At 38.4% G+C, this 16,281-nt stretch overlaps 1 protein-coding gene across 12 annotated transcripts in view; it reads right to left on the bottom strand.

The window, feature by feature from the left end:
* The window catches only part of LOC102820955 (calcium/calmodulin-dependent protein kinase type II subunit delta-like), a 416,134-nt gene that overhangs the window by 108,427 nt on the left and 291,426 nt on the right, over positions 1 to 16,281 (bottom strand). For 7 of the 12 annotated variants that reach the window (XM_006872247.1, XM_006872241.1, XM_006872239.1 and 4 more), the window contains exons 5-6: positions 7,206 to 7,271; positions 1,422 to 1,494 (exon numbers count right to left, since the gene is read on the bottom strand). In XM_006872247.1, coding sequence (XP_006872309.1) covers positions 1,422 to 1,494; positions 7,206 to 7,271 — 139 coding nt within the window. Of the gene's footprint in view, positions 1 to 409; positions 483 to 1,421; positions 1,495 to 7,205; positions 7,272 to 16,281 lie in introns of all 12 variants that reach the window. The other 5 variants (XM_006872238.1, XM_006872249.1, XM_006872248.1 and 2 more) reach the window with 1 other exon arrangement.

Below are 16,281 nucleotides of genomic sequence, written 5' to 3' on the forward strand. Positions count from 1 at the left end.
ATGAGCATTTACATAAATTGAATCAACTATTTTATGAGTGTAAAATCATATGTTTATAAATGCCCACAAAACTAGTTTAGAATGAAGAAGAGATTACTAAAATTCAAATGGAATGATTTAGCCATTATTAGGAGGAAGTACACAGCAACCTATTTATCATTAATGTTTGAAAATTACTTCTCTCTGTATAAATGGGATTTATATGAACCTCAGTGTACATCAGAGAAGAGACCAAAAAAAAAAGAAGAGAGAGTGAGAGAGATAGTGGTAAGGGAAAGTGTTTTCATAATATATTGGAAAGAGTCCACACAATATATTGCTCATATTTTTTGCCTTTATAGGCATAATTGCAGCTGAACAGTCATTAGGAATTGTGTGGTGGTTTATCTTCTCCAACGGCATTACTCACCTTCAGGTCCCGATGGACTACGCCCATCTGATGGCAGTGTAGCACAGCCTCCAGGATCTGCTGAATGCAATGACTGCATGCAAACACCAGGGGGCGTGTGTTAGTTCCAAGCTTACACTCACTGTCTGTACACCCTCAGAGAGACTGGGTTAAAGTGCAAAACTAGCAGACAACTGGGGATGTATTTTACCACTTCCAGTAATGCAAACATATTGCTCAAGCAGACTACTACCTCAGAACAATCAGGATCTTGCCAGATGTGTGCCGGAATATGGGATCCGCTTGTTCTAGACAGATTCATCTTGATAGTACTTCATCTAATTCAGGAAATAATTTCCTGGTTATAAATTCATACAGGAAATGGATTGGAACACAAATCATTTTATGGCCGTGTTTCTTTTCCACTTCACTCCCCCCTACAACAAACCTCATTTCCCTATCCTCTCCCAATTTTCTAGTGTCATTCCCAAAGTTGTCACATTAGCAGTCAAGATACCATTAAGGTTAAATTAGGATACATAATTAATTTTTGATAAATCATTAACTTCTTGTGCTTTAATTTAGCTGGCAATTATTATTCCTTGCCTGAGGGTTCATCAGACTCAAAAGGAGCAATGTGTAACCAGTTGTTCTGCTATAGCAACCCATGGTCTCAGAACAGAAGTGGTGTTTAAATCTACAGGCAGACATACATCACAGGCCAAGTTTATCTCCAGGCAAATGCTGGATACTTCAGGAATACCTGCCCCCAAACCGCAGCTGGTGGTTTACTGGTTGGAACTTTAACAGGTTGTATTTTGACTGCTGTATTTCTCTTTGCTATGATGTATATGTAGCCTGTAGATGAGCAAACTGAAAGAGGCATCATGCAATATTATCATTTCATCATTTAATTGTTTTATGGAAAAGTTGGAAAAGGCAAGGGAATCATTGTAAATACCCACCCTCTGCCCTTTTCCCAGGAAACAAAACAAATTCCTTTGATTCATATTTATGTACTCCATATACTGACCTTCAGGTCCCTGTGAACTATGCCATTTAGGTGACAATGATTTACACTTTCTAGAATCTGCTGTATACAATGACTGTAAAGATACAAGGGCAGAATGGAAGGGAGAACATTTTAAAGGCACATAATCACATTGGATACAAAATAAAATGAAAGTTCAAAGAAAACAGAACAAATGGAAATCATATTCTTTGCATAGTTTTTAGCTTTGCACTGGAATTAAATAATGTTGAATAAAGCTAATTCTGGCTTTAACAAAAATGACATCCAACATAGAATTTGTGACAGGTTCAGATAAAACAATTTGAGCTGTGGTTTCTTCATTACAAGTCTACATATTAATTTGCATGTATGGAGATGTTGATTTTTCTTTATTCATGAAGATTTATAAATAATTCCCATAATTATCTGGAAAGATTCTTCAAACCTATAAAATGTATAGGCATTTCTTAAACACATCTAAACTGTTTAACATCTGAAGTCACAATTAAACAGAGGTGTTGAAACAAGAGGGTAAATACACACAGATGAAGTGACAGGTGGAACAAGAGTATAAAATATAACACATTTATCATTTAAACTTGGAAGTGGTGCTTCTTGTATAATATATTAATGCAAATCCCCAATAACAAAGGGAGGATTTAAAGTAAACCCCTCTTCAGTATAAGAAATACACTGGGGAAGGGTCAGGAATCTTGAAATAAATAAATAAATATATAAAATTTAAAAATCCTCTGGAGCACTGGTTAAACACATCTTAATATATCTCAACTGAGGAGACCTTTGCCTATTAACTGTGGCAAAAATGCATACATTAACATGTACGACTTTTATTAAAAGCTCACTAATAGGGTCACTATGGGTCAGAACCAACTCGACAGCATTTAACAACAACATCAAGGAGTGTAGCTCTGTACATTAAGTACTAAGACACAAGGTCGGTTTGAACCACAAGACTGGCAGTTCAAACTTACCAGCTGCCCCTAGGAAACCCTACACAGGGTTGCTATCCAACAGCTGCTCCTTGGAAACCCTCTACAGCGTTGCTATGAGTCAGAACTGACTTGACGGGACTTAACAACAGCAACAACAAGTTGGAACCGACAGAACAACAACAACAAATGTCAAGTAGGAGTCCTGGTGTCGTGCTGCAGATAATGCACTGAATCACTAAGTCAGTTTGAACCGCGAGGTTGGTGGTTCAAATTCACCAGCTGCTCCTTTCAAACCTTTTACAGGGTCGCTATGGGTTGGAACTGACTCCATACCACTTACCAATAACAACAATGTTAAGTAAAGAGCCCTGGTGTGGTACTGTAGGATAAGCATTGGACTGCTAGTCACATGGTTGGAGGTTCAAATACACCAGCTGCTCCTTGGAAACCCTATATAGGGTCACTATCAGTGGGAACAGACTAGATGCCACATAACAACAACAAAGTCAAGTAGGGGGAGTCTTGATGTGGCAATGTGGGATATATACTTGATTGCTAATTGTAAGGTCCATGGTTCGAACCCACCAGCCACTCTTAGAACCCCTATATAGGGTTGCTATGAGTAGGAACCCACTCAATTGGTACTTAATAACAACAATGTCAAGTAGATGCTAATTTAATTAGAGGAGGAAACCACTGATCGGCACCTATGAAGTTCCTTGAGTTGTCATCTGACATACAGAAATGTTGAACACATCACACTGATGACTTTTATACAGATTCATTGCAGGAATATATAGAATTACATTCATTTAAAGATTAAGCAAACAACTTAAACACATTTTCAACTGTTTACTATACAATATAGTATTTCTCCACAGTAAAATCCTGGATTTAAAAAGTATTCATGTGGCTTGTGATGTAAATGTCAGAACAGTGATGATTGGGATTTTACAGCTTTAACTATTAACAGTACCACTCAACAGCCTCACTTTGGTTGTGTCTGACTAAATAGTTTATTTGAGGGTTATTATTTTTTAAACATTAGGACTATTTTTCTTCCACAATATTATTTTATACTACCTTTTAGGGAAATTTCTCTTTTTTTGCTCTTAAACCAGAGATCTAATGTACTGAACCTAGGGGATAACAGAAGGAGCTTTGGTAGCATAGTGGTTATGAATCAGGCTGCTAATCTGAAACTACCAGCTGTACTGCAGGAGAAAGATGAGGCGTTCTGCTCCCGTAAAGATTTACAGCCTCGGAAACCCTGTACAGGGTCGCTATGTGTCGGAACCGACTCCATGGCACACAGCCACCAGCTACCACCAGGGGATAACAGAAAATAGAAAGGCATATTCCATGAATGTTGAATTCTTTTTTTACTAGTGACAAAATATTCAATTCTTAACTTCTGAGGACTAGTAAGAAAATTGACATTTAGAAATTACTTGAGGAATATCCTTTTTGTGATTACAGTTGGGAAAGAATGTTTCTTCTTGTTTCTTTGTAGGACTTGGTATGACACTGTAGGATAAGCACCAGACTTGCTAACCACAAGGTTAGTGATTCAAACCCAACAGTCACTCCTCGGAAAACCTATTCAGGTTGTTATGAGTCGGCCCTGACCTGATGGCACTTTAACAACAGCAACAATCCTAAACTATATCCTACAATTATTTACCAAGCTTATTATAAGTGTGCATATTAAATGATACAACCCCTAGTGTCTAACCTACAGGGCTCTTTAACAGTGAAAGCAGTTTCTTTTCATTCCAATCAATAATCTTCAAACATCATGACAATTTAATTTCACTTTGAAAGATGAAAATAGCAGTGACATTGTCACATTGTATTTTTGCTTTTCTAAGTTAAATAAAGGTAAGATAACCAATCGTTAGGTTTGGGTTTTTTGTGGGTGGAGCTGTGGGATAATTAACTGCAATGTTGGTAGAACAAATCTACCAGTCACTCCATGGGAGAACACTAAGGCTGTCTGCTACCAGGCAGATTTACAAACTTGAAAACTGTATGCAAATGGTTCCTTACAATTTCCAAGACTCTATGTCCTCATGGGAGCGGACATCAACAGTTCTACTCCGACCTATTGGGTCACTATGAGTTGGAATCCACTCGATGGCAGTAAATTTAACTTGCTTTTCTGCACTGATCAGAAGTATTGCCTCTGAGCAAGTGGGCAAACAGGCACTTGCAAGGCTGCTCTGAAATACTTTTTCAGAGGCCCCTATACAGAGTTGCTATGAGTTGGAACCGATGCGACGGCACTTAACAACAACATATGTGAGGATTTGAAGGTAAATCAAACAAGTGAGGGCTCACTTCTCATATTGAAAGTAGCATGGGGCTTTTTATTTTACTTTGGCAGTAAAACTCTATTACAACTTAGAGTGTAGTGTTGTAGCACTGAAGGGTAAGTGGTGTGGCTCTGAGAGATAAGCACTAAACTGCTAACAGCAAGGTTGGTGTTCAACCCACCAGCCTACTCCATAGAAACCCTATACAGGATTGTTGTGACTTGGAACCGACTCTACAGCACTTAACAACAACAATGATGTGCAGACAGATTCACAGAATTCCATAAACAATGGCATGAAACCAAGGGGAAAAGGAATACAGAAGTTTGCCTCTGATTCATGCACATGCTATCATGGACAGCAAATATCTGCTGAGGATCCGACTATAGTGGATTGGCAAGCTGCCCAGGGCTCTGAAAGCACCAGAGAATGAGAGCAGTCTGTCTATACTGAATTTTCATCTCATTTACATTGCTCATAGTGAGTCAATTATTCATAACCAGATAACCACATTTTTCAAATTAAGCACCAAGTACAGACTATATGGAGTCTTGGTGTGGCACTGTGGGTTTAATGTGCTGGACTGCAAAGTCGGTTTGAATCTCAAGGTTGGTGGTTCAAGCTCACAAGTCACTCCTTGGAAACCCTATTTATACAGGGTTGCTATGGGTTGGAAGCAACACAACGGCACATAGCAACATAATTTATGGAGTGGTATAAATGCTTTACTCTCTTGGCTGCTAATCAAAAAATTGAAGGTACTAAGCTCAGCGGTGCCTCACAAGGGAGTCCTGATGATCAACTAACAAGAAATCAGTCCTTATCAACCTTACAAAGCACAGAGCTATTCTGATACACATAGAGTTACCATGAGACAAATGTGACAACTCCTTTGTTGTTTTGTAAGTTTTTCAATGTTATAGTATATAAAGCATGCTGAAGAAAATAAGAAACATATAGTCTAAATAATATCTAAGCAAACAGACTTATTATGTTTCATTGCCATCAAGTTGATTCTGACCCATAGTGATCCTCTGATACAGAACAGAACTTGCCCAAAGTATCTCTAAAGCTATAAATCTTTATGGAAACAAACTATCACATCTTTTTCTCGAGGTGCCACTGGTGGTTTCAGATCACCAATCTTTCAGTTAGCAGCCGAGTGCTTTAATCACTGCATCACCAGGAATTCTGGATGAAGGTCAGCAGTTCAAAACTACCAGCCGCTCCGCGGGAGAAAGATAAGGCTTTCTACTCCTGTAGAGATTTACACCCTCAGAAACCCTGTACAGGGTCGCTATGGGTCGGAACTGATTCGACGGCACTTAACAACAACAACAACATTACTTCACACCAAAAACATTACCTTTGTGTCCTTTAAGAAAGCTTCAATTTAGATAAAATGTTAGTCTGTTTTAACTTCCGTAAAGATGCTGCCAGTTAACGCCATTGGTAAATCACTACATCTGACTCTGGAATATATGGATAAATACTTTTCAAGTCTGAGTTTCAAGGGTTTTAATGAAATTTTTCAAAGAGTTAAATAGCATATTTGTTGTTGTTGTTGTTAAGTGCCATCGAGTCGAGTCCGACCCATAGCGACCCTGTACAGGGTTTCCGAGGGTGTAAATCTTTACGGGAGTAGAAAGCCTCATCTTTCTCCCGCGGAGCGGCTGGTAGTTTCGAACCGCTGACCTTAAGGTTCGCAGCCCGATTCGTAACCACTACGCTACCAGAGCTCCTTATAGTAGTGCTTTATGTAGACCACGTGGCTTTTTTCAGTTTGTTTCTTTCATGGTCTCTGTCTATTGTTGCTGTTAAGTGCCGTTGAGTCAATTCCAACCCATGCTGTTAAGTGCCGTTGAGTCAATACCAACCCATAGTGACTCTATATAGGGTTTCTAAGGAGCAGCTCGTGAGCTTGAACCGCCGACCTTGCAGTTCAAACAGCTTTGCAATCTGGTGCATTAGCCCACAGCACCACACCAGGACTCCATGGTCTAAGACAAGACATGTGGCATTCAATAAAACTTTCTATCATGATGGAAATGTTAAATATCTGCTTTGTTGAGTTGGTAATCATGAGATACTTATGCTCCTGATTCAGGTTTAACCACCTGAAATGTGGCAAACTTGACTGAGACACTGGATTTGTAATTTTAATTAATTTAAATTGTAATAGTCATATACGACTAGCAACTATCACACTGGGCAGCCCAGGACTGCAGATCTTGCAATCTTTGTTTAAAAAGTATATGCTTATTCAGCCAGCATAAGTTATCTGCTAAGATTGTTTTTGTTTTATTATTTGTTTTATGTTAGATCATATTCATAGTTTTTTTTTTTTTTTTTGCCCCCAGAAGAATCCTAAAGATCCTTAAGAGAAAGAAATACCAATTAAAATAATGAAAAGAAGTTCAAGATGGTATCACGAGGTCCTCATAAAAACTTAAATGTCTTGATTCATTTGTAAAGAAATACAATGAACAAGTGCATCTGAATGTTGTCTTGTGTCTTGTCCAGGGCAAGTCACTTACCTGGCATCAGCTTCACTGTAATATTCTCTTGCCACTATGTCTTCAAACAGCTCACCTCCAGTGACTCTGTAAAGACAAACCAGACATTCACATTAAAAAAGAGAGAAAACTTATCAGTAGACTTGAAACTGTTGTTAGTTGCCAGCGAGTCAAATTGCTCTGCGAGGTTCTGGGGCTGTGAGTTTTCAGAAGCAAACTGTCAGGCGTGTCTTCCAAGGTGAGGTGACTCTGGGTGGTTTTGAACCATCAACCTTTTGACTAGTAGTCAAGTGTTTAACCACTTGTGCTACCCAGGGATTAGTGTTCATAAATAACTTTGTTTTCATTAGAATAATTTTTAAACCGATGACCAGAATATCAGGAATTTAAAAATATCATGAGATTTTTAGGCTGCATGGAGTCCTGGTGTGGTGCTGTAAGAGAAGCACTGGACTGCTAACTGCAAGGTCAGCAGTTCAAACTCACCATCTGCTTCTTGGAAATTGTATATAGGGCTGCTGCTGTGAGTTAGAACCAACTCAACAGCACTCAACATAGATTTCATAATATAGCCTATATTAACCTAAATATCCTAAATATTTCCATCTTTTCTATTTGTCTTCTCTTGTACTGAATACTAATTCCTATGAAGGTAGTCATTTCAATTCTACAAATATTAATTTTAGTCTGACAAAATGATTGAAAGCATTTGAAAGCATTTTCTGACCAACATGAAAGAGAAGATGCTACATATCAGAACTGTGATTATGAGTTTGCAAGTATTAGTTCTTTGAAAGGGTCATTTTCTAAATTGTCTTTACATTTTTCTTACAGGCTAGAAATGGGCCTTTTTTTAAAAAAAAAAAAAATACATTTCTCTTTTATACTATTACTGTAATATCCATTTTGTTCCATATATTCATTAGTGTATCAAGACTTAGGGCTTTCAGTAATGTCCTGAGAGGCACAAGTGATATCTTGACTACTAGGAAGAAGCTCTGTCTGTCCTCATTAATGCAGACTTTCCCACAATTCACTACTGGATTAGTTTGACTCAGGAAGTTTCTTCACACCCTGGGTTTCTAGATTCTTTAAATAAGGAATTGTCATCTTTGAATTTTATTTCTTCTGGTCTAAAAGATCACTGCTTTTATGGTAGAATTCCCTAATGAGTAGTTTACTCATTTAGGATGAAAACAATGAACAAACTAACAAGAAGCCTGAGTTTTTTTCATTTCAAAGTTATATAGCTCTGCAGTAAAATTCAAACAATATATATACATGCTAAGTATTCTTCTAATTTCTACTGCCAATCCCAGTCTCCCAAATGTACTAATTTTAAGTTTTATGTATATCATTTCAACTTTTTTTGTCTTATCTTTAAAAATATATACTTTTCCTCTTGCAAACATATATTTTTCTCACAAAGCTGGGACCATGCAATATATATGAGGGGGCTTCAAAAAATTCATGAATAAATGGAATTGAAAGAGAATGGATTTTTTTCATGAACTTTCAAAGCTGCCATAAATAGGTTTGTTACCTAGTGCTACTATAAAGAAAAACCGAAAGCAGATGGCTTTGTTGTTAGATGCTGTTGAGTCAGTTCCAGTGCATGGCTTTAGAAAATAGAACTTCATTCTCTCACAATTTAAGAGACTACACTTCCAAAGTCAGGAGAAGGCTTTCCCTCTGTTGGCTCTGGGAGACGGGCCTTGTCTCCTTTCAATGCCTATGGACCTGACGGGCCTTGAAAATTTTCACGTATATTGGCATTAATCTCCCCCTTGGTTTAGGAGGTTTTCAGCTCAAAAACTCAAAGTGTAAAAAATGTGCTTCACTCCCAGCTCTTCTTTCTTGATAGTATTAAGTCCCTCCTACTCTGCTTACTTCTTTCTCCTTTGATCTTTTTGTACTATAAAAGGTGACTCAGGTCACACCCCAGGGAAACTCCCCTTAAATTGGATTAGTGCTAAAACTGGATTAAGGGTGTTGTATCCCATCCTAATCAGATCACATCATGGAGCATGATTACATCATTACATGATTGCCAAACTGTATCACAGCATAATTGCTAAACCACTAGGAATCATGACCCAGACAAGCTGACACATATTTTGGGGTGACAAAATTCAATCTATGGCATTCCTCAGCCACATACAAAACATTTCTACCCTATCATCCCCAAAGTGTTAAATCAACACCAAATCCAAATCTTCTAACGCAAAATTTGTTTTCATCTGTGGAATCTAGAATACAAGTTATCTGTTTCCATAGTGTAATGGTTAAAAAAAAAAAAGGGTAGACATTTCCGTTACAAATGACATAAATAACAGGCACCAAGAAAGCCCCAAACCCAGATGAATATTTTGGACACCATCTAGATAACACTACTGCCCTCCAAACTCTGGATGTTGGCTACACACTCTGGATTCTAGGTGGAGGCACCTTGGCACTGGACTTCAGCTCCTCCTTTTAGGCCCCCTGGGATAGCAACTCTGCTCTCCTTGGCTTTTGGGCAATTCCATTCTCCATGTCCAAGTAAGCGGTGACTCCACGCCCTCAGTCCAGCAGGCTCTGCTCTTCTGTTCCTTGTGAATGGCAGCTTGCTCTCCTTAGTTTTTTGTAAAAGATGTGGCCTCATCTTCTTGTTATTCATGAATGACAGTCCCATACGCAAGAACTGAGTTGGTGACAATCTGATTGTTTGAAGCCTGTATAGTTGTGGCTCCAGCCTTTCAAACACAGATGTCATGGCCTGCTTTTTGAGCAGCTCTGTTTCTCTCCTTGTCTCTTCAGCTATGATTCCTGGTTTCTTGACCTATTAGATCTCTTGGCCAACTTGGCCTCTGTTCTGCTTGAATAAGTGCTACAAGTCTCTTTAACTCTACCAATAAGTGTCATAAGTCACCCCACTTCTCCAGGAATCATACGCTTGAGGGTGTTCAGTCTCTTGCTCCACTGAATAGGCAAGTCTAGTTGTGACACTGCAGGATAATGCAGTGGACTGCAAGGTCAGTTTGAACTGCAACGTCAGTGGTTTAAATTCACCAGCTGCTTCTCAGAAATCCTATACAGGGTCATTAAGAGTCAGAATTGACTCAAGGAGACTTAACAAGAAGAAGCAGCTCTGCTAATATGTGTCTGGGAGCTTTCCACCCTGCTAGGAAGTCTCTTGTCTGGAAACACTTGGCTATATAGTTCCATGGGTCAACTATACCATCTTGTGCTGGTCTCCTGGTTCTGCTGCTTCCATACTCAGTCACAGCTTCTTGCTGTCTGTGCCATTTCCAATGTTACTGTTCTCCTCACTTCCTTTTGAGTCATTACTACCTGTCCTTTTGTGGAAACACTTTGCTGACTATTGATATGTTGTTCTTAGATGCTGTCAAGTTGATTCTAACTCATAGCATCCCTGCATAAGATTTACAAGAAGTGGTTGGTGGGTTTAAACTGCCGACCTTGTGGTTAGCAGTGCAGTGCTTACCCTACAGTTCCGCATAGCCACTGACAGTGATATTTTGTTGTTTTTAGGTGCCATCAAGTCAGTACCAACCCTTATGCACAGCAGAACAAAACACTGCCTGATCCTGGGCCAACCTCATTACTGTTGCCATGCTTGAGTCCATCAATGCTGCCCACTTGGCCAATCCATCTCATTGGGGCCATCCTCTTTTTTCTCTGACCCTCCACCCTACCAAACATGATATCCTTCTCCAGTGACTGGTCCCTCCTGACAATATGTCCAAAGTAAGAGAGACGAAGTTTGGCCATCTTGTCCTCTAAGGAGCACTCTGGCTGCACTTCTTCCAAAATCGATCTATTGGTTCTTTTGGCAGCTCATGGCACTTTCAATATTCTTCTCCAACACCATAACTCAAAAGCATCAATTTTTCTACAGTCTTCCTTATTCACTGTCCAGCTTTCTCATGCATAAGAAGTTATTGAAAATACCATGTCTTGGGTCAGGCGCACCTGATAATGATATACTGATATTGAAATATTGTAATGTCATATTGCTGCATGTATTAATAGTCTTTTCTTTATTAAGCAGTTATCTGAAAGGTTGGTGGTTTGAAACTCACAGGGAGAAAAACCCACGCAATCTGTTTCTGTAAAGTTTACATCATAGGAAACTCCATGAAGCAGTTCTACTCTGTCCCTAATGTTTTGATGGAACACAAACAATTATTCCATTGTAGGAATACACCATAGTTTGCTTAGCCATTGTCCTATTGAGGATTGTTGTTGTTGTTGTTAAGTGACAATGAGTCAGTTCCGACCAATAGCGACCCTATATAGGGTTTCCAAGGAGCAGCTTGAACTGCCAACCTTGTTCAAACTGACTTTGCAGTCCAGGGCATTAATCCACAGAGCCACACCAAGACTCCTGGGTCTACTTCTTAAAGGGTTTACATTTAAAGAAGAATATCAGAAAGCCAAGGGTCCTAGCATTCTGGTAATATTCAAAGAACTACAATAGCTACTACAGGGTCAATATGAGTCAAAAAGGACTTGATGATGACGGGTTTGGGATAAAAGCTATTAAACAAATTTAAGAGTGTAGAGTGTAATGTTGAGTTTTAGATCATGGTTTAAATCTGTCCTCGAAAGCACTCCTTCATCTTCTTGCATTCATTCTTCTTATTACTGGTAAATACCCTTATGTAAATGAAACAAGTTTATCATTTATGCTATTTATGTAATAAATGCTATTCCAACAAAATGTATCACCTTAAAAAGAGAAACTGTTGAAATGACCAAATTTAAAACATTTCTATATTTACATTATTGATATTGTTGTTAAGTGCCATCGAGTTGGCACCGACTCATAGTGACCTTATGCACAACAAAATGAAACACTTCCCGATCCTGGGCCAAATTCATAATTGTTGTCACACGTGAGCCCATTGATGCTGCCACTTGGCCAATCCATCTTGCTGGGGGCCTCACCATTTTCTCTGACCCTCCACCTTACCAAACATGATATCCTTCTCCAGTGACTTGTCCCTCCTGACAATATGTCCGAAGTATGAGAGACAAAGTTTGGCCATCCTGGCCTCCAGGGAGTACTCTGGCTGCACTTCTTCCAACATAGATCTGTTGGTTCTTTTGGCAGCCCATGGCACTTTCAATAATCTCCTCCAACACCATAACTCAAAAGCATCAGTTCTTCTATGATCTTCCTTATTCACTATCCAGCTTTCACATGCATATTAGGTTATTGAAAATACCATGGCTTGGGTCAGGTGCAACTTAGTTCTCAAGCTGACATCTTTGTTCTTCAACACTTTAAAAAGGTCTTGTGCACCAGATTTGCCTAATCCTAATGCAATATGTCATTTGATTTCTTGACTGCTGCTTCTATGAGTGTTGATAGTTGATCCAAGAAGAATGAAGTCCTTGACAATATGTCCATCTTTTGTCCATTGATAAGAATGTTGTTTATTGATCAAATGGTGAGGATTTTTGTTTTCTTTACATTGAGGCTATCCATACTGAAGGCTGTGTTCTTTGATTTTCATCAGTAAATATTTTAAGCCCTCTTCACTTTCAGCAAGCAAAATTGTATCATCTGCATACCACAGGTTGTTAATGAGTCTTCCTCCAATCCTGATGCTACATTTTTCTTCATAGAACCCAGCTTCTCAGATTATTTGCTCAGCATACAGGTTGAATAAGTATGGTGAAAGAATACAACCCTGCCATACACCTTTCTTCATTTTAAATCATTCAGTGTTTCCACGTTCTATTTGACAAACTGCTTCTTGGTCCAGGTACAGATTCCTCATGAGCACAATTAAGTGTTCCAGAATACTCATATTTCGCAATGTTGTCCATAGCTTGTCATGATCCATACAATGAAAAGCCTTTGCATAGTCAATAAAGCACAGGTAAACATCTTTCTAATATTCTTTGCTTTCAGCCAAGATGTCTGATGGATCTTGGCTGAAAGCAGAGAACATTATTAATAGAGCATAGCATTAAGTGGTACTTATTACAGATTCTTTGAGAATATTTTATGTTCTATAGAAAAATATATGCAAAGCCACAAATTAAATCAGTCTCATGAATAAACTGTTACATTAGTTAATTAACTAATTAGAGATTTTGTGAATAAATTGGTGCTAGAGTTTTGCTCTGATATCAGGTATATAATTTAAAAATTTGAAATATTGATTACCACTTATGAATGTCTAGAATATTGTCTTACATGAAAAAAAATCTAGAACCATGAAAATATAATATTCATGTATCAAAAATGGAAATAATTTTATTATTATTATTATTTAAAAGGTATTTAATCTAATTGTACTACCATGTAGAATGAACTTCCTGTTTGTAGTCTACCTACATGAGACATATCAAAAAACTTGTATCATTTTGAATAAAATATTTGCAAATTTTTATGCAAAATATAGTCTTGATTATAAAGAGTAAGAGATCTGGTGTTGCAACATCTAAGCACTGGGCTGCTAACAAAAAGGTTGAAATCTGAACTTACCCAGAGGCTCAACAATCTCAAGAAAGACTGCAATCTGCTTCAGTAAAAATTACAGTCAAGAAAACTCCTGGGCAATTCTAATTCTACTCTGTCATACAGAATCTCTATGGGTTGAAATCAACTCAGCAGCACTTAACACCATCACCAGGCTAAGTAGCTAACAGAATTCAAGAATGGGCTTTGAAGCCAAATATAATGCCACATTAGCTTGCTAACTTTGAGACTGCGAACAGAGACAGTGTTGGGGGAAACCAAGGAAACAAAACTAAACCCATTATCATTGAGTTGATTCCAAAGGACATAGTAGAATGGTCCCACAGAATTTCAGGTCTGCAAATCTTTACAGAAGCAGACTGCTCATCTTTCTCTTGCAGAGTGGCTGATAAGCACTTTGAACCTAATCTCTTTACTACCAGCCCCGCCTCCAGGAAAACAGGATAAATCTCACTGAGGAGGTAGTTTCTCCATGATAGGATGAGAAGTCTTCTTTAGAAAAATAGGCAATTCTTTCTGGAATTTAAGTCTAAAACTGAGGAAGAAATCCAATGAGCAGAGTTCACCAGATTGAAATCCAAAGCTATGAGCACAGGCAGCAGAAATCATGTTAAATAAAGAATCAGCACAATCAGGTTTTTGTTAACTTGTCAAAAAATATATCAAGAACTGCTTAGCTTTTTGGTGACTGGTTTTTCTCATTCTGTCTGTCTCCTTAAGACGGAAGTTGTGATCATGTCACCCAGCACACTGCCTTCCATATTACTGAACAATAAAAATAAACAAAAATATTCATTGGGTGGGTACCACACACCAAGCCCAAGCACTGCTCCAAGTGTGGTACAGGTAGCAACAAAGGTCCATATGAAGCAGATACACATGAGGAAACAAGCAATGGAAATTTAGGGTTTTTCCCAAGAACACACAACTCATGGAGGTTTGAAAAACGCTTTTATGTTTTCTTTCCTGTGCTATTCTAACAGTTCGCTCATTGAGCATAACTTGGAGGGCAGAAGTAGGGCAAGTCAAGGGTCTTTAGACAGCCCACAGGATCACTAGGGAAGATGGGAAGAAATAAATAAATTTCTACAGATACTCCTTTGGCTCCTCAGATTAAAGTTAGAAATTACACTTCCCATGAGATAAGGGGAGTACTCATTAGTCAGAATGAAGCAGAAGGCAGTTTATTAAAAGAAGAACTAACTACTAGCTTCTTTTTTTGGAGAGACAATCCTTCATTTTGTGCAACTTCTCAACACATGACAATATTGTCACTGCCAGGATTCATTCTCTAAATGTCAGTAGCCCACTTTGTCAGTGTAGTAACCTGTGTGTCAATTCCATCCATGTCCTGTCACCCTAAGAGTCCTCTTGAGGGCCCTGATAAGAAATACAAAACTAAATGGATAAAATCAATGGAGATACAATTGAAAACTTAAGTCTCCTTGTTGTTGTTGTTAAGTGCCATGGAGTTGTTCCAAATAACAGCAACCCTGCATAAGGTTTCGGAGAAGCAGCTAGTGGTTTTGAACTGCCAACTTTGTGGTTTACAGTCTAGTGCTGATCCCACAGCACTATACCAGGAGTCCTAAGTCTCCTTAGCATCATGTTTAAAATACATAGGAAGTAAATCAAATCACGGGTGTAAGCATGTATGATGGGACATTGTCTCTTTCTTGCCTTGCTGAATGACCCGGCACAAAAGGAGCTTAATAAATCTTTGATGAGTGAATAATGCTTAAATAATTAAATGCATGAATCAAATCATAATCATCAGTTCACAATTTTATGGTTTGACCTGCAGTTAAGCTAGAATCTCAGGAAGTTGAACCACTTTTTATATTATTTATCTAGTGACCTCTAACCAAATCCTGCTGATTTTACCACTGTAATATATTTTGAATCAAGACTTCTTTCCATTTCTATTACAAGGTCATCCAGCCCAAGTCATCACTGTCTGTCACCTGCATTACTGCAACAGCCTCCTAATTGGCTCCCTGGTTTCTCTCTTGACTCCCTGCAGTCAGTGCTCTAGCTAGCAGCTTGAAATATAAATCAAATTTTGTCACATGCCCATATGAAGCTCTTCTGCTGCTTTTCTGTGAAAATCCCAGTCCACTACATTTCTGAGAAAACTCCTTACATAATTGTTGTGGATTGAATTGTGATCCTCGAAATACTTGTGAAATTCTGATGAAGATCAAAGACTGTAGCCTTCAGTACGAACTGCACTTCAGTGTAAAGAAAACAAACATTCTGACAGCTAGACCAATAAGTAAGTTCATGAGATAACAGAGAAAACACTGGCATTGTCAAAGACTTCATTTTCCTTGGATCCACAATGAATGCTCATGGAAGCAGCAGACAAGAAATCAAATGACATATTGCATTAGGCAAATCTGCTCCAAAAACTCTCTTAAATGTGTTAAAGAGTAAAGATGCTCTTTAAAAAGATGTCAAAGTTTTGAGGACTTTGACATATCAAAGTCATGATATCTTCAACTGCCTCATGTGCACGTGAAAGTTGGCCAATATGTAACGATGACCATATAAGAATCGGTGCACCTGAATTATGTTTTTGCAATAGTACAATGAACA

The sequence above is a fragment of the Chrysochloris asiatica genome, unplaced genomic scaffold (assembly GCF_000296735.1).
Source record: "Chrysochloris asiatica unplaced genomic scaffold, ChrAsi1.0 scaffold00188, whole genome shotgun sequence".
NCBI classification, from domain to species: domain Eukaryota; kingdom Metazoa; phylum Chordata; class Mammalia; order Afrosoricida; family Chrysochloridae; genus Chrysochloris; species Chrysochloris asiatica.